The following is a 25,213-nucleotide window of genomic DNA, read 5'->3' on the forward strand; positions in this document are numbered from 1 at the left end:
AGTAAATAAAAAGATACTTTTGTATGATTCATAATTTAGCATTGGTAATCTTTAAGATAGTTTATGATAAATATTTATATATTCTACTAAATAGTAAATAGTAGAATTTAGTAGAATTGTGTAGTAGATTGAATTGGGGAGCTGATATAAAAAGTGTGGTCATGAAAAAGATAGCAAAGAAAGAATTGGGGCTGGAGAGCTGACTCTGTGGTTAAGAGCACTGCACTTGTTCTTCCAGAGGACCTGAGTTCTGTCCCCAGCACTTACAACCATCTGTAGCTCCAATCCCAAGGGATCGGATTTCCTCTTCTTAATAAATAAGTAAATAAATCAAAATAAATCTTTTTTTTTTTGATTTTTTTCGAGACAGGGTTTCTCCATAGCTTTTGGTTCCTGTCCTGGAACTAGCTCTTGTAGACCAGGCTGGCCTCGAACTCCCAGAGATCAGCCTGCCTCTGCCTCCCGAGTGCTGGGATTAAAGGCGTGCGCCACCACCGCCCGGCAATAAATCTTCTTGTAGACATAAATGAGATGCTTCTTTCTGTTCAGTTAAATGAGTTAAGATGTTAAAAAGATGATCTATAAATTTTTGATATATACATGATAAAATTTATAGAAAATCTATCATGTGCATTATACTCATGATAGAATACTAATTTATGTTTAAGAGCTTGTCAGTAGCAGGTTAATAATATAAAACTATTTTGTCTCTCCCGTGTGCCTGGATTCTGTTAAGGCACACGAGGTTCTGTGCCTAGAGATGCTCACCTTGCTGCTGGAGAGACCAACAGATGACAGCGTTGAGGTAGCTATCGGCTTTCTCAAGGAATGTGGCCTCAAATTAACCCAGGTGTCACCAAGAGGCATCAATGGTAAATGCACGTCCTTGGTTCGTATGGTCTTATGTATTCTTACTCTAGTGTTAGTGTTGTTTTTTTATTATTTTTGCTTTTAACTCCAGCTATCTTTGAACGCCTGCGAAACATCCTGCACGAGTCTGAGATTGACAAGAGAGTTCAGTACATGATTGAAGTGATGTTTGCTGTGCGGAAGGACGGGTTCAAGGACCACCCCGTTATTCTGGATGGGCTTGATTTAGTGGAAGAGGATGATCAGTTTACCCACATGCTCCCCTTGGAGGATGACTACAATCCAGAAGATGTTCTTAGTAAGCCTAGGGTGTGCAAAACAGGAGGTGGGACACCAGCGTGTGCAGGAAATTAACGCTTGACTTGTTTATTTTTTAAGATGTTTTCAAGATGGATCCTAATTTTATGGAGAATGAAGAGAAGTACAAAGCTATTAAAAAGGGTATGTAAAATTTGACAACGTAGCTTGGATCAGTAGAGGCAACCACTGATTCTCCCCAGACTGACGCTCAGCTCCAGTGAAGGCTGCTCCTTGCTTCCTCATGAATTAACTTTATTTGCAGTGCTTGCTCCTGGTGTAAATTCATTCGGAATTCTGAATGTCCCCTTCTTCCACCTGTCTTAAGAAACTCTCCTAGATTACCAGTGGCCTTTCTTGGGTATTTTTTTCTGCACCTCACTCAGGGCCACACAGCTGAGTGCTATTTGCTATTGGAAGTGTCACGGCATATCTTCTCTTGATGGTAGATCGCTGTTCTCCTGATGGCATTCACCACAGTGTCTGCGCTCATTATTCTTTGTATGTCAGTAGCGTACTGTAAGTTGGAACTTCAGACAGACTTTCAGTTGTGTTTCGTCTTTTCCATTACTAGCTAGAGAGCCTGGAACAAATTGTTTGATAGAAGAGTCAAGTTACTAGAGAAGAAATACTTTGTATTGCCGTGGATAGGTATTTAGACAGAAGTAGTTGTTTTTGTGTTTTCCCAGACGTGGGTATTTTCCTCTGATAATCTTTTCCAGGTCCTACTTGTGATGGTTGATGGTTTGTTTGCTGTGGGCTGTGATATTATCTGAGAACAGCTTACTACTCTGGAAGCTGCCGCATAGTGAGTCGCCGAGTTTTGTCATCTACTTTCTGTGCTCTAGGTGTATTCAGAAAGTCTTCTGTTCTATGCAGTATGCTAAAACTACAGTACCACAAACAGGTTTCTCTTTGATGCAAATTCCACTTTCCCCTGCCACAGTACCGGCTCCTTCCCCTTTCCCCTGCCACAGGACTGGCTCCTTTTCCACTTAGGCTTTCATTTCTTAAGCCAGTTCCTTGTTCTTTGCTTGCAGACTTCCTTCTCTATAGTTTCCCTGAAAAGTGCCAATATTTTCCCTGAATATGTAATACGGTTTCTTTCAATTTTAAACTTGGGAATCCCACTAGGTCTAGGCATTTAGCCAGTATATGGATTATACTTTTTTATACAGCAGTTCCCAAGTTCTGTGGCTTTGAGAGCCCTTAGCACTCTTTAAACTTAGACTCCACAGAGCTTCAGTTTATATGTGCTGTATCTGTTGGTGATTGAATATTTATGTATTAGCTCATTTAAAAATAATAAAATGGTAGATGGTAACATAAGCAACATTGTATGACATTAAATTATTTTCTCAAATAATAGGAGTTAATGAGAAGATGACGTATTTTATGTATCATGTCTACCCTAGTAGGAAGTGGGTGCTCTGTCCTGCATTCTGCCTCCTGTAGCTCACTCTGATTTCCTTTATAAAATGTAGTTAGATGAGGGAGGACTGTTGTGGTGCCCTTTGCAGATGAGTGTGTTTTTCCTCCTTGATACTAGGACAGCATTTGACTGTTAGTAGTTTCTTAAAAGTTAATTTCCATTTGAAATCTTGAATGTTACCTATGAATTTTTACACTCAGTTAAATCTTAAACACCTTTGGTGTATGTATCACTTCCAATAGATCATTAAGCCTTGCCTCATTTTGCAACATGACGTCATCCGGAACATCTTGCTTTACTGTGTTGTATATGTGTATCTTCTAAATATTAGCACATGAACATCTTAAAATCGAGTTAATGCGTTAGGACATTGTAGTAATAGGGGGCGGCGGCAGGGCTGCGTCCCCAAAACCCCAGCCGCCTGCTCCGGCTAGCTTATGCCCCGAAATAATTACACAGACACTGTATTCATTTAATCACTGCTTTGGCCCATTCCTATCTAGCCTCTTCTAGGCTAATTCTCACATATTAATTTAGCCCATTTCTAATCATCTGTGTAGCGCCCCTAGGTGCGCTTACCGGGAAGATTCTAGCCTAAGTCCATCCTGGGTCGGAGCTTCATAGCGTGCGTCTTCCCTGGAGCAGGTAGCATGGCGTCTCTCTGAAGGCGTCTGCTCTGGAGAGGAGAGCTGTCGAGTCTGAGCTCACTTCCTCTTCCTCCCGGCATTCTGTTCTGTTTACTCCACCCACCTAAGGGTGGGCCTATCCAATGGGCCTAGCAGTTTCTTTATTGCTTAGCCAATGAAATCAACAGATTGATATATGACACTCCCACATCACTTCCCCTTTTTCTGTTTAAACAAAAAAGAAAGGCTTTAACTTTAACATAGCAAAATTACACATAACGAAACAGTTATCAAGTAAAAGTTACAATAATCTATGATTGATATATGACACTCCCCCATCAGGACATTATCAAAACTCTCATTTCTTAATGTTGCCACTTGTCTCCTCAGAAGTTTGCCCCACTATTGGGAAGCTATTGAAACTCAGAGGAATAAATACAAATTTACAACTATTAGATTTGGTCTTACAAACTTAAATTGTATCATGGTGGCAAGTACTGGTTTGTTGCTGTTTTTAAAATGAAGAGTGTTACTTTGTAGCACTTGAAAAAGCTTGCTAAACACCTAATAAAATCTGTTGATAACTTTGACCTTGTTTTTCCAAATATTTAAATTTTAAAAAAAAATGTAAAAAGTTGCCACTTTATGGTAGACCCAGGCAGTTAACCCAGTCTTGTCCTTGAGGTTACCATGGCCCTGTCCAGCTGTCTAATAAAAATGCTACAAGTGCAACTATGGAGCTGTAATACTATTAGTGTTTTTTATCTTCATCAAGGACAGTTATTATCAAAATAGCCTTCCCCTCCTGCCAGTGTGCAGAAAGCAGCCTTGACTCCTGGTGCACTGCTTAGACTGCAGCAATCTTAACCCCCATTGCTCTTGTCTATTGTTGTAGATATCAGTACAGTGACTGGGCATATAAAACCTTAGGATCGTTAGGAAAGTAGTGTTGCCCTCATAGACCATCTGACAAGTCTCTCTCAAGTCCCCCAGGGAATCAGAGAACATTTGTTGAAACCTTTTATTCATCGAGTGAAATCCACTTGTCAGTACTTATGGAATTTTGGGCTAATTCTAAAGAAGAGAGAAAAGAGGATGCTCTAAACTATCAGACAGTTCATTTGACCTTCATCTTCAGTAAATTGTTCCTCTGGAACTGGCATAAAAAATGACCACAGCAGGAAGTGAGCACAGCTCTAGTAATTAGCACCTGAGAGTGACCCAGGTGCACTTGTGCATGAGGTCTTACAGCATTTGGGGAAACAGCAGGAGTGCCTGGCTTCCTACTTTTGAATGCTAAATAGTTTCTTCTTTTCAGAGTCTGTGTTCTGTTGCATAACCAACTAGACACTGGATTGTTTCATCGAGTTGCATTTGCTATAAATGTTTTTAAGATTTGTTTGTCAGGTGAAGGCTAAATGACAGCTCTACAGTGTTTGGGCATCCTGTTTGTTCTTTGTGTGGCTTTCTGGTCTCTCCCCCAACCCCACCCTCTTTCTCTTTCTGTCTCTGCTCGGATTTCCCGTCTAGTTATATTCTATCCTGTAATCGACCAGAACAGGTTCTTTATTAACCAATGGGAGGAGTCCATAGTCACAGTGCATAAAAGGACGTCTCACATCAGAAGTGTTTAGCTCTGACAGCATCTCTGGTGAGGTACAGTTGCGATCCGTACCATTTGCACTGTTGATGTGGTGGATGGTCCTATGCGACCTTTTATGCACATTCATTCAGATCCGAAGGTACGTTGTATTTTAAGTAATAATCATGGTTTTACCAGTTTTGTTCAAGATCTTTCAGCATCTATTTTAGTTTTATGCATGAAAACCCTTTAGATTGATTGTAATACTCTATTTAACAATTATATATTTTAAAAATTTCAATCTATTTATTTAAAGTGAATACAGTAAGTTGTGGAACTATTTCCCCTCCTATATCCTTCCATATTCATTCTTAACTCTGCATGCTTGTGTTCGGTGTATGGCCTTTTTTTCCATCATAGGCTACACTCTTTCTTAAGATAGCATTTGGATTTGACAGGCTAGCTTTGGTTTCCAGTGTTTTCCTGGCACTCCTGCCCACTCAGAAAACCATCACGTGCCTTTCCTTCCTTCTTTTCATCCCTTGTTTCCTGAGCGCATTTTATCTGACAGAGAGTGATGGCAGTGACCTTCCTAACATCAAATCGTTCTCATTGCGTTCTGGCTATAACTGTTGGCAGGTGAACAGTTAAAATTAGAATCAGCGAAATGAGACTGAACTTCTCAAGGTGAGGTACATGTACCTAGCTCATATTTTTTCCTTCTTAAACTTTGCTTTGTAGAAATTCTTGATGAAGGAGACAGTGATTCAAACACAGACCAAGAAGCTGGAAGTAGTGAAGATGAGGAGGAGGAAGAGGAGGATGAAGAAGGAGAAGAGGAGGAGGAAGGTAAAGTGTGGCTTTTCAAGTGTGCAGTAAAACACTCCCGGGTTAAGTGGATTCTGAAGTACCATTCTAAGACGGCTCTCTCAATTCACTGAAAAGGGATTGTGAAAAATGTCACTGGAGTTTAGCAGGTCAAGGCTTTTCCATGCCCTATAGGACAGAAGACTGCCCCCTACAACAGGATACCCACCCTAAAAGTTTTAAACAAGGAAATTCATTTTTACTAACAACATGATTTTGATTTGGTATTTTAGGCCTTGACTTCCAAAGGTGCATTCATGTTGAGGGTGTGTAATTTATATAGCCTTGGCAAGAGTGTGACAGATGTGAATGACTTAGATGTTTGCTGTCCTTTTTGGCAAAATAGGGTAGGGAGGCCACCGACTATTTTAGTACAGAAACAGGCTTGCTGTTCTTCCTCTTCAGCTCTGGTGACATCACTGTGCAGAAAAACCAGCTCAGACCTTTCCTTTGGTTGAGTATCAGTAATACAGCAGCATATATAAGCTGGCGTTATTTACATTACACATCTGGAAATAATAAAAGTATGGTTTTCTTTTTAGGGTAATGTAGGTCTTATAGTGAAATTGTTCTGTAACATTTTATAAAAAATAATATTGGCTTTTTCCACTGCTGTCTTTAAGTCATCTAAGTAGCTATATATTACATTTTTCTTTTAGAATTTCTTTGTTTTATATGGAAATACTATTTAAATACAAATGATTGGGTGTAAGAAAGTTTTCTTACATCAGTGAAGAGATTTTGAAAAATATACATTTGGAGAGAGCCAACCACCCTGCCACAACCCAGTGTTCTCTTAAGATGAGTTCCAGATTGTAGAGTTCATCCGCCTAATCAACATTGTGTATAACTCTAGAAATAATATTCCATGAAGCATCAGTGTGGAGTAAAGCCTTCTATGGTATCTAAATGAGTTTGTAATACAAAGACAAAAGTAGATTTTTGGCATAGTTGTGGACTCTGATCCAACAAAATGGTATGACAGAAGCTTACAGTAGCTCCCTTAATTTTGCACGTACTCATTTACAAAAGGAAAACAACATTGTTGTTAGTGAATTTGATCATAGAACAAATATATTTTTATAATTGTTATGTTTAATTTATTTCAGGACAAAAAGTAACTATTCATGACAAAACAGAAATCAATCTAGTCTCATTTCGCCGTACAATATATCTTGCTATTCAGTCAAGGTAAGACTTTCTGGTTTAATTGATCATTTATTTCTGTTTTGGGTAAGAGATGGATAGCCAGGGTTTTTACTTAGAGTCCTAACTGTGTTACCTAAATAGGTTCTGCTTTCTTTCAGTGTGCCATTTCTTGTAGTTAGATGTTAGTAATTAAACCTCAAAAATAACCAGCTCTGTATCAAAGGCTACCACTATATTTGTTAATGAGAATTTAATGTTTCTTTTTCTGATGTGGTTTTTAATTCTGATCTTAGTTGAGAGCTTACTTGCTGTGCAGATGTAGGAGGATAGAAATGGAATTGGGAATTACACTTTGGAAAGCTGTGAAGACCTTGTATAGTAGTGTTAAGAAGTATCAAGATATCATGAAATTGAAACTATTTCCTTTGAAACCTGTACACTTGATTTGAGGGAACATATCCAAAAATGTTAAGTGCTTAGTCCGTCTGTTATTTTGATGTGAATCAGCGTATTGATTTACTGGGAATGTGTTTATGTTCACACAGGAGGAGGGATGTTTTCTCAGTTGGGTTGTTGCTAGGGTCTGTGTTTCCATTGACTATGGTGAGCCATAAGTAGGAGTCATCTTGTTTTCGTTGTCTGAAAACTTCAAATAGAGGAATATCTAACACTGATAAAAACTTTGTTTATCTTGACCTATGTTTTTATCATTCAAATGAAAAAGCTGCTAGTTTTTCCATGCAACTTAGAAGATGAGAATTTTGTAGAGTTTGAGGCCCTGCTGTCCTCTTCAGAGCTGCAGCCTTGTTCGGGACAGAAGAGATGACTTCAGTGTTGCTCTCAGCGCTGTGACTGGAGGAGTTGCGGTGCAGCTGAGTAATTGTGTAGAAAGAACCCTAAGTTCCCTTCACTTTGCTACTATCTAAATCAGAAAAGGTACCAAAAACAAAAGCATCGAGACACAAGGAAGCCACTCCTTTCTTCTTCTTTTTTCTTTGTTTGTTTGTTCTTTTGTTTTTCAAGACAGGGGTTCACTGTGTAACCCTGACTGTCCTGGAACTCAATTTGTAGCCGAGGCTGGCTTTGAACTCACAGAGATCTGCCCTTCTCCACCTCCTGATGTTGGGATTATGCTCAGCTTAGGCAGCCACTCACTCTTAGACAGTGGCTTCTCCTTATTGTGCCTGCAGACCTTGCATAATAGCATTAAAAGAATACCAGCCCATACATGGCAAGTTTTTTTCCCAATTATATATGAAAATGGTTAGTAGACCTATAAAAACCCATACAGATGTTAGAAGAAAATCATAAGTGCCCAATATACACATTGGAGGACTTAGGAACGAGACTCTTTGGTGATGAATGTTAGTCATTAAATATCTAGGCAAAGAAATGCTGTCATTGGTCATCAAAAGCAGAAGTAGCTTTTTTGTTTTGTTTTGTTTTGTTTTGAAGCAGTGGTACTAGATCTTGAATTTTATTAGATTCACAAAACATTATTGTAGGTAAACTCTTTACAGAAAGCCTTTGGGAACATGAGTCAAGGGCTTTTCCTCCGTGGCAGCTGGCCCTTTTTCATTACTGTAATTACACAAAATTGTCCATTGCAAAACAGTGAAGGGAACAAATTGTAATCACTACATGGTCAAATGTCTGGTTTATGCCTCCCTTGAGAACTGAGTTGATCGTGACTTGTTAAGAAGTAGGAAATGCTCAGATCCATGTCAGTTTGGAGAAGGTTAGTAGACCAGGCAGTAGACTGCTTGTGTGGTCTTCCTTGAAATCAGGCTAGGCAGCTCAAGAAATGACACATAGTAATCAACATCGGATTGGATTGAAGATCTGTCTGTCTGTCTCTGTTTGTGAGTGTGTGTCCAGTGTTTTCTTTCTGTTGTCTGAAGTTTTTATACAGTTCAGGTTAGAAGCGATGAAGTGACTGGCTGAGGTGGTGTGGGGTACTTATTTACAGACCTGAGATTGAACACAGGACCCTTCTTAGGTAATCTTATGCAAACAAGTCCGGTTGACTCCTGAACTGTGTAGGGATTGGCGCTTTTATTTTTCTTCTGACTAGTTTGCTAGTCTTTCCATTTTCCTGCTGCTCTGAGATTCCTGTGGCTCTAAGATTACTCTTTCATTATACAAAACCTCACAGTAAGCAGTTGGCTTTGCTGTTGAGGCGGAAGCTCCCTCCTTGTTCCTGCTTCTTGATGATGGTCAACGTTGTGGTAGCAGATGGAGATGGGCTGCCGTGTCTCTGATGATAGTGCAGTCATCTTTAAATACTGCTTAAAACTGGCATCAAGTCAAGAGGACAGTAATTTAGTAATGCAATTATATAACCGTACTTCAATTATTAGTCTTTTAAAACGAATTATTTTTGCTCAGCCACCTAAGACACCTAAAATATTGAGCAATGTTAGCTCATGTGATATTTATAATTAGTGCCCCTTCAGAATTACCATATGCTTTAAAAGAATGCAAATATATAAATGCATAAGCTCATACAACTTTTTCTGATAAATAAAAGTAGTAAAATTTTCTTATTACTTACTTGGCTTTCTTTTAATTATCAAGTCCTCCCCACTCCTGCCATGTATTTCCTTTTTTTTTAACAGTTCATATGTTTAATAATACTCATTGTTATTGCTATAGTACTGAAAATGTGTCCATTCTAAGCACCGTGTAGTATTGCCTGTTATCTGCTACCTGGAAGATTGCTTTTTTTATTTTAGCTTTCTTTTTTTCTTGCCTTACACTGTGCTGGATGGTTGCCCAGGTGTGCTTATGAAACCTAATAAGTAATAGAAGCTAGAAATAACAGGTGAATTGCAAATACTTTCAGAATCACTGCATTGCATTGGGTGGCTATTGGGGGGGTGGGGTTAAGACCATCTGAAATGGTTTGGATATAGCAACATTATTCCTGAGTCAAGTTCATGTTGAATTTGCTAATTATCTTGTGTTAAGGATATTATAAAATTATCTATATAAACACTGTAAAAATGTGCTTTTGCTCCTTATAAGTTGCTTTGCACCATTTACTAATGTTATAGTTATTTCTCATAAATGGGGAAGCCCTGTGTTTGGATATAAAATGAGATACTTGTAGTGTATCGGATGGGCAGGCTTTTGCAGCAGGTCTCACCTCGTCCTAGCTCAGCACTAGTGACTGGGGACAGACAGTGCTGAAGAGGTGTCTTAAGGTTTGCGGTGTGATAGAGGATCATTTTCTCTTCTATACTGAGGTTTGTAATACTGGAAGCATAAGAAATTGGGCCTGTTTTAATTAGAATGTCTTTCCTGGTTTCTCTAAATACATAATACACATTTCAAGAAGCTTTTTAAGTGCAGTACTTATTGTAGCTTTCCCATTGAGCTAGAAGCGAAAGTATTTTGTGTTTATTCTTAACTACTGAGATGTTATCCAGGAGTCTGACTCACAGACACCTCTGAGTCTTGATTATCTACTCTGTAAAACAAGAGAATCACATCAAATGTTGCTAAGTCTGAGATGTTAAAGTTGTGTGCACTCAGGAACCAGATGTACTGATTAAGGTGTGGATGTAGGATTGGCAACTGAAAATACATTTCTTAAGAGAGTTAGTTAGGTATAGGTACCATGTGGAGACACCTGCACTCCCAGGAACTGGAAGTTGAAGGCAGAGTCGGGAGTTTAGGTCTTCCTCAGCTACGTGCAACCTTTTCTGAAGCAAACAAAACAAAAGCCAAATACTTGGTAACATTTTAAACTTTAGTATATTCTTTATTGTTAAGCATTCTACCTGTTATTTTACCTAAAATTTTGAGTAAAATTACTAATACTTTTTTTGGACTTAATTTACTAAACAAATACTGAAGAAATGACTGACATTCAGTAGATCTTGAGCAAGAGTAGTTAGTCTTTGCCTCCCAGGACCAGGTTCCCCATCTTTAGAGTTCTCTGTCCTTTACTACTGGGACATCAGTATAAAGCAGTTCATGACTTCCTCCCAGGGCTTTTATCCTCCGCTAGTGTTCCCGTTTCTTTCAGAATCTCATTCTAGCCTAGGGCCCCCAAACTCAAAGTCCTTCTTGCCTCAGCCTTCTGAGTACTGGGTTTATAGGAATTAGCCACCATGTCAGCTGTCTTCCAGAATTTAAGGAAAAGTTGATGCTAGGGCTTGAGAGTTTACAGCTGCTGTGCTTCATTGAGAAACATTGCTGTGCTTCATTGAGAAACACCCTTCCTGTATGTGTCACGGCAGGCTGATGGGTTTGAGAGAGCGATAAAGATCAAGACATAGTCATTCTCTTTATTTCTTGTATATCTTTTTAAAGTTTATACATATACTTGTAAAATTCATATATATATTCTTATGTACTATAAAATTTATCCTTTCTTATCTACAGTTTGTTGTTTTGGAGTATTTGCAAAGTTGTCCAAACATTGCCAAAATATTTTTGACGTTGAAGAATGAATTGTTTCCATTAGCCATCATTTTGGTCCCATAAGCTTCTCTCTATATATGGATTTGCCTGTTCATTATATTGTGTGTGGCCTTTGTGTCTGACTTCTCTGCACCATGGTTTAAGGTTCCTTGTGTTGCTGTATGTGTGTACTTTGGTGTTTGTAGTTAAGAGCTGCTCTCTGTGTGCTGGGATATTATGCATATTTACAGTTACGATAGTAACAGTAGTATTTGGACAGGTACAGAGCGCTGTAATTTACTGCTTCAGACTTTTAACATATTGTGACCATCTTGTCTCCTAGTTTAGATTTTGAAGAATGTGCGCACAAGTTGCTGAAGATGGAGTTTGCGGAGAGCCAAACAGTATGTCCATGCCTTTCTTTAAATTAGTGAACATGCATTGCTAACTAAAATGCTTAAGATGAATAGGTTTTGTGAATTGAAATAATAATACTCAAGTAGATGTAAGTTTTGTAATTTTATTCTAAACCAAGGCTTAAGGCTCTGGGTCTTTGGCGTGTGCTCTAGTAGAGCGCAGCGTCTGTGTGAATGCATCCTGGCGTGGTCGTCTCCAATCGCAGTGGTTACCTGTGAACAGATTGCCCCTTAGGAGGAATCTGATCCCTGTGCAGTGAAGAATCCTTCTGGTAGGAGCTGTGGCAGTCACAACATGTATGTTTACACTGCTAGGTTGTATATGGAAGGATTTGTATTACTCTTTCATTCATTAATTCATTCATGGGGAAAGATTGATTATAGACTTTCGTTAGACAGAGCCTCAGGGATTTAGTTACTCACTAAGTTCCTAAGGTCTTCTGTTAGCCTCATGGGCTCATCGTCTCCTAACCGTTGCCCGCCATATCGGAGCCCCAGTGCTAAGGAGAATAAGCACCAAGCTGTGTAAATAATTTTGTAATTTTTTCCTGGTTGTCATCATATAGTCATTTTAGGTCTTTGGAGCCTGAGCCCAGGCTTTGGTGGAGCCCTTCCTCACACCTTGATGGACGAGTGACAGACCTCATAATTGGAGTAGTGAACATGCGTTCCGATAGGCTGTTCAGTGTCCGGTCTCTTGGTGCTGAGCTGGGTCAGGATTAGAGGATCATTTGTAGGGATTGGTACTGTGCCCCGACCCATTTCCTGTTTTCATAAATAAAGCTTTATTGCAGTAAAATCACGCTCTCGCTCACTCACTGATCTTTTCCCCTGATTTCATAACATAGTTGCAGAATAAATACCTTTGCCCAGCACCACACTAGCCCTAACCTGGAAAACATGTAGTATTTGGGCATTTGCAGGAAAAAAATCCTTGATTTTTTATTGAATCTATTGTAAATATGTATATACATACTGAAAATTTTATAAAATTTGCAAAAACAAATTATTTTCAAATTAGAAAGTTGTTTTCTTTTTCCTAACAGTTGCTTTTTATAGTCTTGACCACAGTGGATATGTCATCCTTAGAAGGAAATAAGTTAGTAAATTAACCTTTAAAACTAGAATTAATGCTGAATTTTCTGTGTGACCACGTTACATTTGAGGAATATAATTAAGTCATTGCAACTTTATTGATGCTAATCCAAAGGGTTAGAACTTTCCTCAACATATTTTGATTAATATTTGAAAATATCTTAATACATCTATTTTCACGTACTAAAGACTCCTGAAATTACTCAAATATTTAATTGACATGTTAAAATATTTAATTATCACAAGCCATAGATGATAGTACTTATAATTGCACCTGGTCTGGGGGAAAAGTGATATGTTTTGCAGATGGTTCTGAATCCGCAGCACCGTTGGTGTATTACTGCATGTTGCTTAAAATAGGATTAACATATCATAAACTCGATGCAAAATTTTTTGAGAGTGAATTTTGCACATCAAGTTAACCTAACAGCATAATTTAGAAAGGATTCATTTTAAGTTTTCAGTACCAGTGTTAAGTTTTGCAGAACTTAACACGTTTATAAACATTTTACTTATTTGGGTTAGCTTATGACTTGTTTTTCTTTTTCTTTGTGTCTAAAGTGCTCCCATGTTTTAAAGGGATGCTCTGGTAAGGTGCTTCATGGTAGACCACCTGTTTCTAGAGCAGCGCTGTGCAGTAGAGCTGTTCAGGGAGGAGATGAGCGTGCTGCCCTGGTCAGGGGAGCAGCAGCTAGGCACGTACAGCTTTTGATGAGCACAATATGAATGTCCTGGCTAGGGAGCTCAGATTATAATTTTAAATGGTTTATAGGGACACCGCTCTCATGTTGGATTCCCCAGGTTCCTTCTAGTCTGTCGTCCTGGCTAGGGAGCTCAGATTATAATTTTAAATGGTTTACAGGGACACGGCTCTCATGTTGGATTCCCCAGGTTCCTTCTAGTCTGTCGTCCTGGCTAAGGAGCTCAGATTATAATTTAAATGGTTAACAGGGACACGGCTCTCATGTTGGATTCCCCAGGTTCCTTCTAGTCTGTCGTCCTGCACTTGCAGATTGCTTACATAGATACAAACGCTTAATTTCCTCATTTAAAAATGTTAACAGTTTTTTCTTAGATCACACCTCAGTTAGTGAAAATGGCAAAGTTTCATGATAGTTCATTTAAATTTTAAAAGTAAAAATTAACTGAAGTTTAGTTTAAACTTAAAAATTAACACATTTAATTTGTATAGACTGTTTTCTACTAGAGGAATTGACTACGTTCAGGTCACTGTTTGTAAAAGTGGTAGACATTCTAATGAGTGACTTAAAATGTGCACGACGGCGGCCTTCTCATTCTGTCTCCGCTTGCGGTTTTCCTGAGTCACTGTCTCAAGAAATCACTGTCTGATCCACTTGGGTTCTTTTAGGAATTGTTAAATCATATATGCCGAAAAAATAGATGTCAGTCATTGTGAGAGAGGTTTTCTGTTAACCTAGCAGCATAATCAGGAGTTTATTTATTCCAAAACTTCTCATGGAGATGCTTTTCAAAGCAGTTAAATAGCTAATTGGGTAGTACGTTTCAGCAGTTACTGGATTGGCCCATCCATCTTTAGAGATTCCCCTGTGGGTAGGTCTACAGAGAACATTTATTTCAGGACTTAGGAAATTCGAGTCATGAATCTGTTTCTATTCATTTATTTATTTATTCATTTTTCTATAATGTCTTCCTTTACCAACTGGAAGGTCACTGAAGTTGGAACTGAAGTGTCCATTCATGCTTCTGTAACTCCTATTGTGCTTTTCCCTACTATCTAAGCATATCCTTTAACAGTTGAGTTCATATCTAAATTGTCAGGCATTGGTGTTGGTGAATGTAAATTTAAAAGAATTTCACACAGATGTCTTTAAAGACAGAATATCCAGTTATGCCTTGACCCTCTTCACTAGATTGTTAGAAATGACTCATACTCATGAATTTAGAATTTCATATTTAATGAAATTATCATAAATAGCTTTAAATGTTATCAGTCAGACTAAAGGCTTTCAAAAATGGTAAGCTTGACATAGAGTTTTTTAAAATAATTTTCAAAATTTTTAGAAGTCTAGTTTGAAAACACAGTCACTGTTTGATCGTAAATTGCCATATAGCAAAGCTCCACTGTGTTCTGTGCTATTAACACCGTTTTTCTTTCTGACAGAAAGAACTCTGCAACATGATACTTGATTGCTGTGCCCAGCAAAGGACCTATGAAAAATTTTTCGGCTTGTTAGCTGGGGTGAGTTACAGCCTTGCTTTTCATGTCAAGATTTAATAGAAGGATTAGAAGCTCCAAAAGAATTCCCGACAATAATATAGCGAGTTAATGATTGTGCTTCGTAGCCTGGTCTACCCTCAACCAACAACATATGTTCTTTTCTGAGAGCACAATGTTCCTCCTTCAGTACTCATCCCTTCAGTACATTAAATTACTATCATGTCTCTACAGCTTCTTGAAATTACAAAGACTTTGTAACAGTTACCAGTCCAAAACAACTAATTTCTTCAGAAACTCAAAGCAGTTACTAAAGTCAGGAACCTCCTAAGCCAACACAGGGTAATCATGATTTTAAAAATTTTTGAAGGTTTATTTTTATCAATTTTAACTATATTTGTATGTGTACATGTCAGGGTGTGTGCACATGAGCACAGGTTCCTGCCGAGGCCTGAGGTGGATCTCTGGAACTGTCGGAGCTGCCTGCCTGGTCCTCTGCAGGCCACACTAAATACTCTTAACCATTGATCCGGCATCTTCCAGTCCTTAAAATATTTGTAAACTGTTCATAAAGCACAGTTATGTAATACAAAATGTATGTCTGTAGGATCAACTATATGTATAATTTTATTTTAGCATATAAATCCAGATAGAAACTATAGCTGTAACGTCGTGAACATCATTTCACACAGAAAGGTTGAGTGATAGATGATTTTCGAAGGTGTTTACAGTTGTTTAGTAAATTTAGGAACAATGAGTTCAGTTGTATTGGCATTCAGTTTCTGCTGCGGTTGACTTTCAGTTTTCTTATCTCTAGCGGTTTTGCATGCTAAAAAAAGAATACATGGAATCATTTGAAAGTATATTCAAAGAACAGTACGATACCATCCATCGCTTGGAAACAAACAAATTGAGAAACGTTGCTAAGATGTTTGCTCACCTTCTATACACTGATTCACTTCCATGGAGTGTAAGTAATTGCATCAGTATTTGCTCTTCATTCCTGGTCCCCTGTTGCTCTGAAATATGCGTTTAATTATGGCATGGCCGTGCTTATCCTATCAGTAAATACAAATTAGAATGAAGCACATAGTGCAGTTTTATGTTGTCTTTGAAACATGTTCATGTAGCATGGAATCAAAAGACTAAGTCAAATAATGGACGTGGGTAAGAAATACTATTGTGGATCATACATGCCCCCCCCCCCAACCATGCTGCTTTGTGGTAACGCCAACTAGCAATATTTTCAGGGAAAATACTATGTTTTTTCATGTTTCACATCTTTATACGTGTTTGTGCATACTCACATAACCAAGGAGAGACATGTGACCCCTCTCCTGGTGGTACTGGTGCCTCAGAATTACTGTCTGTATTTCCTAAGAGAGCAGCTTCTCCAAGGTTGCTCTTACTAAGACTAAGGATTGTTCAGGAGGTGGTAAGGGGCCATTTTAGCTTAAGCTATAGGGAGGAGATCCTGTGATCTTGTTTAGAGCAAGGAAAGGCATCCTCAGTGGGGAAATGTGCACCAGATTGAACTTTAAACCCATATTTATTATATAATTGCTCACTGCACTTCCACATGATGTTTGCTCCCAGCTGCATGTCCAGTCACATGGTAGCGGGCAGTCGAATATTTTATGTGGTCCCTGCTTTCAAGAATGTTACCATGGAAGAGAAAAGTGTCTGACAGTCACATGCCATAAAAAGTGTTATACTCCAAGTGAAGCAAAGTTGCTAGAAGAATTTTAATACAGAGAAGTCACACCCAAGAAGAGGAGGACGATGTTGTAAAATACCACAGACTGGTGGTAGAATGAGCTCCGCCCATTGGGAGTGTTGAATATGTTTGTAGTACGGAAGTCCTAAGTATATCCAACTACACTCAGTGGGCACAGCAACCCAGCAGCTAATCACAACCCTTTGCTTCATTTCCGCATTCTAAAAGAGGAGTTTTAAACAGTTGGCTAAAATAGGCTCCAGAGTATAACCCATGAAAAGCTAGATTTTTTTTTTCTGTTTATCTTTAAAATCTGTGTCCATGATTAGTTTATAAAGATTGTCATCTTAGTTTTCAGGATACATCACCCATCTGTTTTTGTCTTTTACCTTGTGTATGTATGCCGAATAGAGCTAGCATCCTGCCCTGGCTGGCATTTATCTAGCCCCTGTGTACAGCCCGTTCTGCCGGGGGCGGGGGAGTTTGCAAGCAGTCTTTACTTTGGTGTTATGTGCTCAAGACAGGATTTCTTCTCTGCTATGAAAAGCACCTTTTTCAAGAAAAAGAACACAACCATTTCTGCACCATCTTAACATTGGGAAGTTAATACAGAGATGCAGTCTTCTGTGTGACCAAGAAATAGCACATGTCAGCATGGGAGGTCCAGAGATGCTGCTGAGGGTGGGGACTCCCAGGCATTTTGAGAGGACTTAAACTGCTCGGCTACTTGTCCTTGTCTTTTAAAACAAAAGTAGTTTTCTTTTTTTTTTTTTTAATTCTCTCTTTTAATTTTCAGGTTCTTGAATGTATAAAGCTCAGTGAAGAAACCACTACATCGTCTAGTAGAATTTTCGTCAAAATCTTTTTCCAAGAACTGTGTGAATACATGGGTCTTCCTAAACTGAACGCGAGGTTAAAGGATGAGTAAGTTGACTGTTAACAGTTCGCTCTTCCTGTCTCTGGGACAGCCAGAGTGCAGGCTTCACTCTGGTCTCATGCTGTGTGCTTTATCAGGCTCATCTACCAGTGTCACAGAGCTGGTAGGGCTGCTGTTACGTGCACCCATACCCCTGTGACTGCAGAAACTGTGACCCTCTTGTTGATCTAAATGCTTAGTCAGTCTTCCTAGAATTTACCCTTTGCTGTAAAATACTCATTGCCTATTTCCTACTCTTTCCCAGTGCTTACTGAGATGTGCATACGTACACTAAGGCCTTTAGTATTTTCTGTGCATGTGTACAAAATACACTTGTGAATATATCCTGTAGACAGTATGTGTGTATGCCATCTGTGTATTCTGTGTGTATCCTAGTGTCCATATGAAAAATTTCTAAATCCATATTGTATAGTTACAGAAATCAAGTCTAAGGGCCAGTGAGATGTCTCAGTAGGTGAAGGACACCAAATCTGAAATGAGTTGGATCTCTGACACCCACATCTCCTATATGCTGTCTTACGCATGTGCACTCACACACACAAACTATAAAGAAATATTTAACTTCAGTGAATTATTTCTTATTACTGATTATATTTAGATAGCCTAACCTATAAATGCATAAACCACTTTCTTATACTTAACTTACTAATTGAATATTTGGAAATCTGGTAAGTGGGTACAGGAGTTTTCATTTTTCTCTTTCTGTGTTTTTTCTTTTCTCTTTTTTTTCAGAACTCTGCAGCCATTCTTTGAAGGACTGTTACCTCGAGACAACCCACGGAATACCCGCTTCGCCATCAACTTCTTCACTTCCATAGGTCTTGGAGGTTTAACGTAAGGATCATTTGCAGAATTTTAGCTTTAGCTGACAAAGTCGTCTTACAAGCTAATGTAACACATTATATTTCTGTTAGGGATGAACTGCGAGAGCACCTAAAAAATACACCCAAGGTCATCATGGCCCAGAAACCAGAAGCCGAGCAAAAGAAACCCGCCCTGACCTCGTCGTCTTCAGAGTCCTCCTCGGAGTCCGAGTCCTCTGACTCAGATTCCGACAGCAGCGAGAGCAGCTCAGACTCCTCCAGTGAAGGAGGCGGCTCCTCATCCTCCAGCAGTCAGAGCTCCGTCTCAGGTATCAGGCTCATCTAGACTTTAGCCTGCTGTTCCTAACAAGAGCAGGGCTCGTGGTGTCCATACTGAGGGCCAGTTTCAGTTGCTGCTTACTTATTGTGGTCATCATCTTTTTTTTTTTTTTTGGATTTTTCGAGACAGGGTTTCTCCATAGCTTTTGGTTCCTGTTCTGGAACTAGCTCTTGTAGACCAGGCTGGCCTCGAACTCACAGAGATCTGCCTGCCTCTGCCTCCCGAGTGCTGGGATTAAAAGCGTGCGCCACCACCGCCCGGCCAGTGGTCGTCATCTTTATTAATAGAGACGATCATCTGTTATTGACACTATGTTATTTCTGTCTTAGAAGCCTCCTCGTGGACACAGCTGGGGTTTAGTGATGCCTGAAGTACTCACGTTTGCATTCTAGTTTGTAGGTGCCATCCTGATGCTTCATTGTCAGGGCACTTAGGGCTGTATTTGTGCAGTCGAGCGTTTGTGACTATTTAACATCATCTTGTTCATTGTGTAGCTCACCTGGGGCTTTGCTCTACCGAGTTTCCCCCAGATCAAGAAGGACGGGCACTTCAGAACTCCTTTGTTGGAAGTCTTTCCTGTGCATCCTGTGCCTGCCAGTCCCCCCCCGCCCCCCATCTTCAGGGCAGCAGCTGTTGTGAGATGTAATTCCATCCTTTAGTCTTGTTGCAGCAAGCTCTCACAACATAGCCAACCTAGTCTCCTCACTACATAGCCCAGGCTGGCCTGGAGCTGCAGCCCCCCCCCCCCCAAGTGCTGGGGTTTCAGCTGTACGTCATGTCCAGCCTTTGCCTGGTGTGTTTGCTGTTGGATGTTTTGTTATTTGCTTTTTGGAGTCTTATATGCAGTCTAGTCTGTTAATTCATGGTTTGGCAGGGCTAGCCTTGAACCTGGTTCTCTCTGCGACTACTTTCCAAGTGCTCTGTGTAGAGGCCTGTGCCATAGTGCCTGTTTTAACTTTATAGTTATTAACTATGAACTCTTTTATTTAATATTTCTTTCATAATTGTGTTAATAAAATTCACCCATGTTATTGCGTTTATAGTTTATCCATCCACAGTGGTTGCTATACATACTCATACATGTCTCTGATGTCCTAGGCACATCTATTAATAACCATATATATATATATATGCGGATAGTCCCTGTCTGGTCATATTGTACTCTTGGTTTCCCAACTTTACACTGATGCAAAAGCTGTATAGTCAACAGAGATAGGCTTGGAAGTTTGGGTTCTCTCTCTTCCTGAGCTCCTGTGTGTAACTCTTCTGTGATTCCACCTATAGATTAATGTAAGCGTTCTGAACGTGCCAAGGTGGCTATTGTGATATGTTGCATAACCTCATCCTGCGTGTACATTCCTTTTTCAGTCCCGTAGCTACAGACGGCACCGCTGCTGGAGGACGCATTTGGTTTTAGTAAATACTACCAGCTTTCTAAGTGATTATTCCAAGCTACACTCCTGACAACTGCGTATTGGCCATATTTTTAATTTTAACCATCCTGGTTAATTTTCACAAATAAGTGTTCTTCAGTATGTCAGTAAACGTTGTTAAATTATGAACTTAGATTAACATAAAAACTAACTATACTTTTTTACACACAGCTAAAGATACAAGAAAGAAGAGACAAGGGAAGACCAGAAGGGAAGAAGTAGAGAAAGCAGCCAGGGGCCAGCAGACGCATGACAGGAGGCGAGAAGAAGGAAGGGAGGAGCAGAGGCACCAGGAAGGGAGGTCTGAGAGACACAGAGGGCATGACTCCCGAAATGCCGACTGGAGGGATCCTGTGGCAAAGCCCATGGCGGACAGAAGGCTTCCTTCCCAAGAAAATAGTTACAGTAGAGTTCGGAATGGCCGAGACCAAGACGTGCACAGAGAGCTGCAAGACAAGCATGGTGAGCCAAAGGAGAAGCGACGAGAGAGGAGAGATTCTTTTTCTGAGAATGAGAAGCAAAGACCCCGAAGTCAGGACAGTGAAAGTGTCAGGAGGAAAGATCGCTCCAAGTCAAGGGACAGGAGAAGACGACATTCGGGCCATAAGAGTGATGACGACAGGTATCAGAACGGTGCTGAGAGACGATGGGAGAAGTCTAGCAGACACTCTGAACATTCTAGAGACTCCAAGAGAAACCAGGACCGGAGGAGAGAAAAGTCTCCAAGACAAAGATGATCCTGATGACAGCTGCACACGCCTTACTTCTCTTCCGACGTCTTTTTACACTGATGGATTTTATAGAGAACTCTGTATAAAGGACCTCTTTGTATCTGTATATTTTGAAGATGTTTTCTTTTTGACATGTTTTATAATTGATGTATCTCAAAGTCCTCAGTAAAATCATAAAGGGTCTCAACAGAGGGACTTACGTTTTGTGAATAAAAGGAACAAATGCTCATTGAGTCGCTGATTTGTAAAACAGTTTTCTATGTGTCTAATAACTTTAATAATTATTAGTAGCTTTTATATATAACCGAAGACCAAAAATAAATTTCCATTTATTACAATAGGGTATCTGACAGAGTTCAGCACTGTAGCTTTCTCTGTGGTGTTTTGGGAAGTGTGTCCTCCTCTTGAGAGATGCACTTGGGAGTAAGCCACGGGCAGCCTAGTCCATCTCTTGAGCCTGCAGGAAAGTTGATAAGATCCTTGTGGTTAGTGCTTACCACCTTAACATTCTGTCCAGGTGAGCTGATGTATATGTTTAATTTTAATTGGATTAGTGAGTCATTTAAAAAGCATAGCCATGGGGTACATGAGCTGCCTGTGAAGCAATTCCATTTTTTTTTATTTGAATTGGAAGGATTTTCTTTATTGTAACTTCAGAATGTAGAAGCATAATTACTGTGGAGAGAGAACGTTCCCTTAGGTGGGCAGGTAGGTCTGTCTGGCACCCGGTGCTCAATGGGCTTCTTGCACTTGTTCACCTTATAGTACATTGGGCCCATTCCAGCCAAAGTGTGGGTATTTAGAACAGTGGGACCACTGTGGTAGTGTTGAGCTTCTGGGCATGCGCTGACTCAGAACGCCTTGTTTATTATCTAGAAACCTGAGCATGAGCAACGATATAGCCCATGAAAATGCATTTCTCCTTCAGAAAAGTGTTACCGACCCCGCAGTATTCCGTACAAGGGATGATGGGTATCAGTAGCTACACATCATGAGAGCACCTGTCTCACAAAACCGTAGCTGAGCAAACTGAATTTGAGGAGCGGAGGTGTCCCTCTGAAAGGAATAGATGTCGTCCACTTCCTTCATCTGGACATTGCTCTTGAGTAGACAAAAACACTAGAAAACTGGGGGTGGGGGGATGAATTTTATTTTACTTCGTTTTAATTTTAATTCATGACTTTTAAATGTAATAATGAGAAGCATTCTTTTCTTTGAGTACTTTTTTTTCTTTCTTTTTTTTTGTTTGTTTTTATTTATTTTATTTTTTTATTTTTTATATTTATTTATTTATTATGTTTTTTTAATTTATTTATTTATTAAGGCGTGCTCACGCTAGCTGGCATCCAGCACAGGTACTGCAGCTGGGCATGCTCACGCTAGTCGGTATCCTGCACCCAGAAGAAATGTAGATACTTTGCACACATTACATTTAGTTTCTCAGCTGCCTCGCCTGGACCTTTCTGCTCCCTCTGTGTTATAGCTATGGCTGAAATCTCTTCCTGAAGCCTGCTCTGACCGCTGCCCACCCAGCTCACCTGGCTTCAGCTGCTCTCCTCGAAATGCTCCTCAGAGCCCCTCATCTGCTCGCTTGTTGGCACCGTGTCTCTTCATTCCCTTTGTTCTGCAGCCTGGTCCTTGGAACAGATGAAGAAATGGTGGGCTAGTTTAGCTCTTCAAAGCAACCCTTTGGGGATGGGTTTCGTCTCCCAGAAGAACAGACTAAAGCCCAAGAGGCCAGTAGACTCGGAGCTTCTAGTTGTGAGTGTTGGAACCAGGTTTTATCCTAGGCCAGCTTCCTTCCTAAGCAGACTGAAGGTGGCAGAACCTTTGCGGACTGTTGACCAACAGCTCCTTTGCCTCCCTAAGTGAGCCTAGGCAAACTTCCTTTCTCTCCCTATTCTGTAGGATCTTACGGCACTTACTTCACAAAGTTCTAGCCAGGAAATAACGGCACCAAGAACGCACTCGCCCCTCTCCTGTCCCCCGTCATCCAGGAAGGACTTGAAAGGAAAATGGAGCGCTTTGACTAGCTTTTTATGACCGCTGTCTTTCATCTGGCCTAAAATAGCAATGAGCCTTCCCTTTTTCTTTTTAAATGTTAAAGTAGCCATCTAGAGAGGGTGGCTCGGGGAGTTTGGGTGTGATGTGGGTGTGACAGAAGCAACTTCCCATCATTTTTCTTCTATTTCTTCTATTTTAAATCCATTAAGGTTTGGGGACGTTTACATCATTTAAGCTCAAACAACTTGATTCTTCTGCCATTTCACAATGATGCCAGAAAAAAACTTTTATAATTACCAGTAAATTTTTTATAGTATTTTCTTCTAGCTTTGAGATTATAATTACCTTACTCCTTTCTTCCCTTTCCTTCTAAACCTTCCAATGGCCCTCTTTGCTGCCTTTCAAAACCATAACCTCTTTTTTCATGTTATTGTACACTTCTATACACTTATTTCTAAATATAACCTGCTCAGTCTGAATAATGTTAACTTGTACGTGTTTTCAGGGCTGACCATTTGGCATTGGATAACCAGTTGGTGTGCCCTTCTCTGAAAGACTTCCTCCCAGTCTCGGTGTTCCTGTTTGCTTGTAGTGCCTTGTGCAGGGTTGAAGTCTCGTGGGTGCATCCATTGGCTGCTGAGACTTCATGGGCGTAGCCTCTGACATTGGTAGGAGGCACTGTCTCACAGCAAACTCCCTGGGTAAACTTTTGGTTCCTGACTTTAAAGTCTTATTTACATCCGCTGCTTATGCCATAGGGAGGAGAGCTGAGGGTCCAGTGTCACCCTAAGGAACATTCTCATTTCTGTGCACCGAGACTCTCCAGACCCTAATCACACAGGACCACACTGGCCTGTGTCCCTACTCTGACCCCTTGTCTCCCTGGCCTTGGGTCTGATACAGCATTCTTCCACTCATGGCTCCCACGTTTTCCTCCCAAATGTCATTCGAAGTTTTTGGAGCTTGTTGCAGTTCCCATTAGAATGCACGTTTTTTGAAGGTAGACATGGCTGCCATTGTTTCTGTTTACTGAAAACAAAAGCAAGGCAACCATCTCAACCACCGCCCCACCCGCCACATCCTGGGTACTGACTAGCTTTGGAGAAAATTGTTATACAATAGTCTGGCACAGGTTCCCTATCTGGGGTGAACAGATATTTCTTCAATCTCCCCAGAAAACGTCACTCAACACATGGGAATCCCTGTAATGGCTGCACTGAGCAACTGCCTTTCTTCAACCTGAGCAAATGATTCTGGTGAATCTAGCAACCGAAGAATTCACTGACTTGAAAACCCAGGTTCCCTGTGCCCTCTAACTAGTTCTGCAGTAAGGTGTGGTGTGACATGGGACATCCAGAATTCCTCACATTAGTTTTTCAATTTAGATCTTGAAACACAGGGTCTTGTTTAAGGGTGTGCAGAGCAAAATGGAAGCTCAGTGGATGATCATTTTCTGAACCTGAGGAAAATACAAGTTTGCCATGGAAGATCTGTAGCTCAAAGGGAAGTAGGCACCCTCGAAGGAGGTCCCTGTGTTGCTGGAGCCTGAACGGAATCATATCTAAAACTAGACTCTCCAGTTACACGAGTCAGTGGATTCTGTCTCTGCAGGAGCTGCTTTTCTTGGGATTTGTACCACATGCACCGAGAGCCCCAGTTTAATGTGAACTCTCACTGGCGCACAGATGGGGAGGATTTGGGTGGGAAGCAGAGCCGTCCCTTCCTTACTTTACTCTGTTTCTACCCTTCTCCCTTCCTTCTGACCGCGAGTGGGCGTCCGTATAGTGCTGGCTATGAAAACACAGCCGAGACCTCTGGGTGCCTTCCACTCCTGTATGCAAACATCCAAGTGAGTAATTCTGCACGAGGATAATGGCCTTGCTCGAAACCACTCTGCTATTTTTATAAATTACAGAGAACATCCTTCCTACAGAATTCTTCTAGAGCTTTGAAATGTACAGATGCAAGAAGTCAATTCACAAAACAAAACCTGCCTTAATACCAGTGAAGAGAGCTAAGTATGGATTTCAAAAGCTTTAAGGCGCAAGGTTTCGGAGCACAACGTCAACAGGTAGTGTGTGCCCCCATCTGCTATCAGATGAGCTGCTGAGGAGTAAAATTGAGCATTGCCAATGTCGCACAGTAGCAATGTCTGAAAAATCCCGCTCCACATATGCACATAGTCCTTTCCTGAAACGCAAGAAAGTCGGGAAAAGGGACTGGACCACCATCCCTCACATGGGAGAACATTTTTGTCCATGTCATTGTATTTCTGTCAAATGATGGAGTCCAGTGCCCATGGAAGTT

The 25,213-nt window shown here is 40.3% G+C and overlaps 1 protein-coding gene across 2 annotated transcripts in view; it reads left to right on the forward strand.

The window, feature by feature from the left end:
• Positions 1-21,131, forward strand: part of Cwc22 (CWC22 spliceosome associated protein) — a 40,683-nt gene extending 19,552 nt beyond the window's left edge. For both annotated transcript variants that reach the window (XM_075984767.1, XM_075984766.1), the window contains 12 exons: positions 737-872; positions 962-1,168; positions 1,249-1,311; positions 5,549-5,656; positions 6,784-6,865; positions 11,577-11,637; positions 14,888-14,965; positions 15,759-15,911; positions 17,455-17,582; positions 18,328-18,429; positions 18,510-18,727; positions 20,343-21,131. In XM_075984767.1, the coding sequence (XP_075840882.1) occupies positions 737-872; positions 962-1,168; positions 1,249-1,311; positions 5,549-5,656; positions 6,784-6,865; positions 11,577-11,637; positions 14,888-14,965; positions 15,759-15,911; positions 17,455-17,582; positions 18,328-18,429; positions 18,510-18,727; positions 20,343-20,908 (1,902 nt within the window). In that variant the 3' untranslated portion in view covers positions 20,909-21,131. The remainder of the gene's footprint in view (positions 1-736; positions 873-961; positions 1,169-1,248; positions 1,312-5,548; positions 5,657-6,783; positions 6,866-11,576; positions 11,638-14,887; positions 14,966-15,758; positions 15,912-17,454; positions 17,583-18,327; positions 18,430-18,509; positions 18,728-20,342) is intronic.
• Positions 21,132-25,213: the final 4,082 nt, after the last annotated feature.

Source organism: Microtus pennsylvanicus, chromosome 9 (genome assembly GCF_037038515.1).
Source record: "Microtus pennsylvanicus isolate mMicPen1 chromosome 9, mMicPen1.hap1, whole genome shotgun sequence".
Classification (NCBI taxonomy): domain Eukaryota; kingdom Metazoa; phylum Chordata; class Mammalia; order Rodentia; family Cricetidae; genus Microtus; species Microtus pennsylvanicus.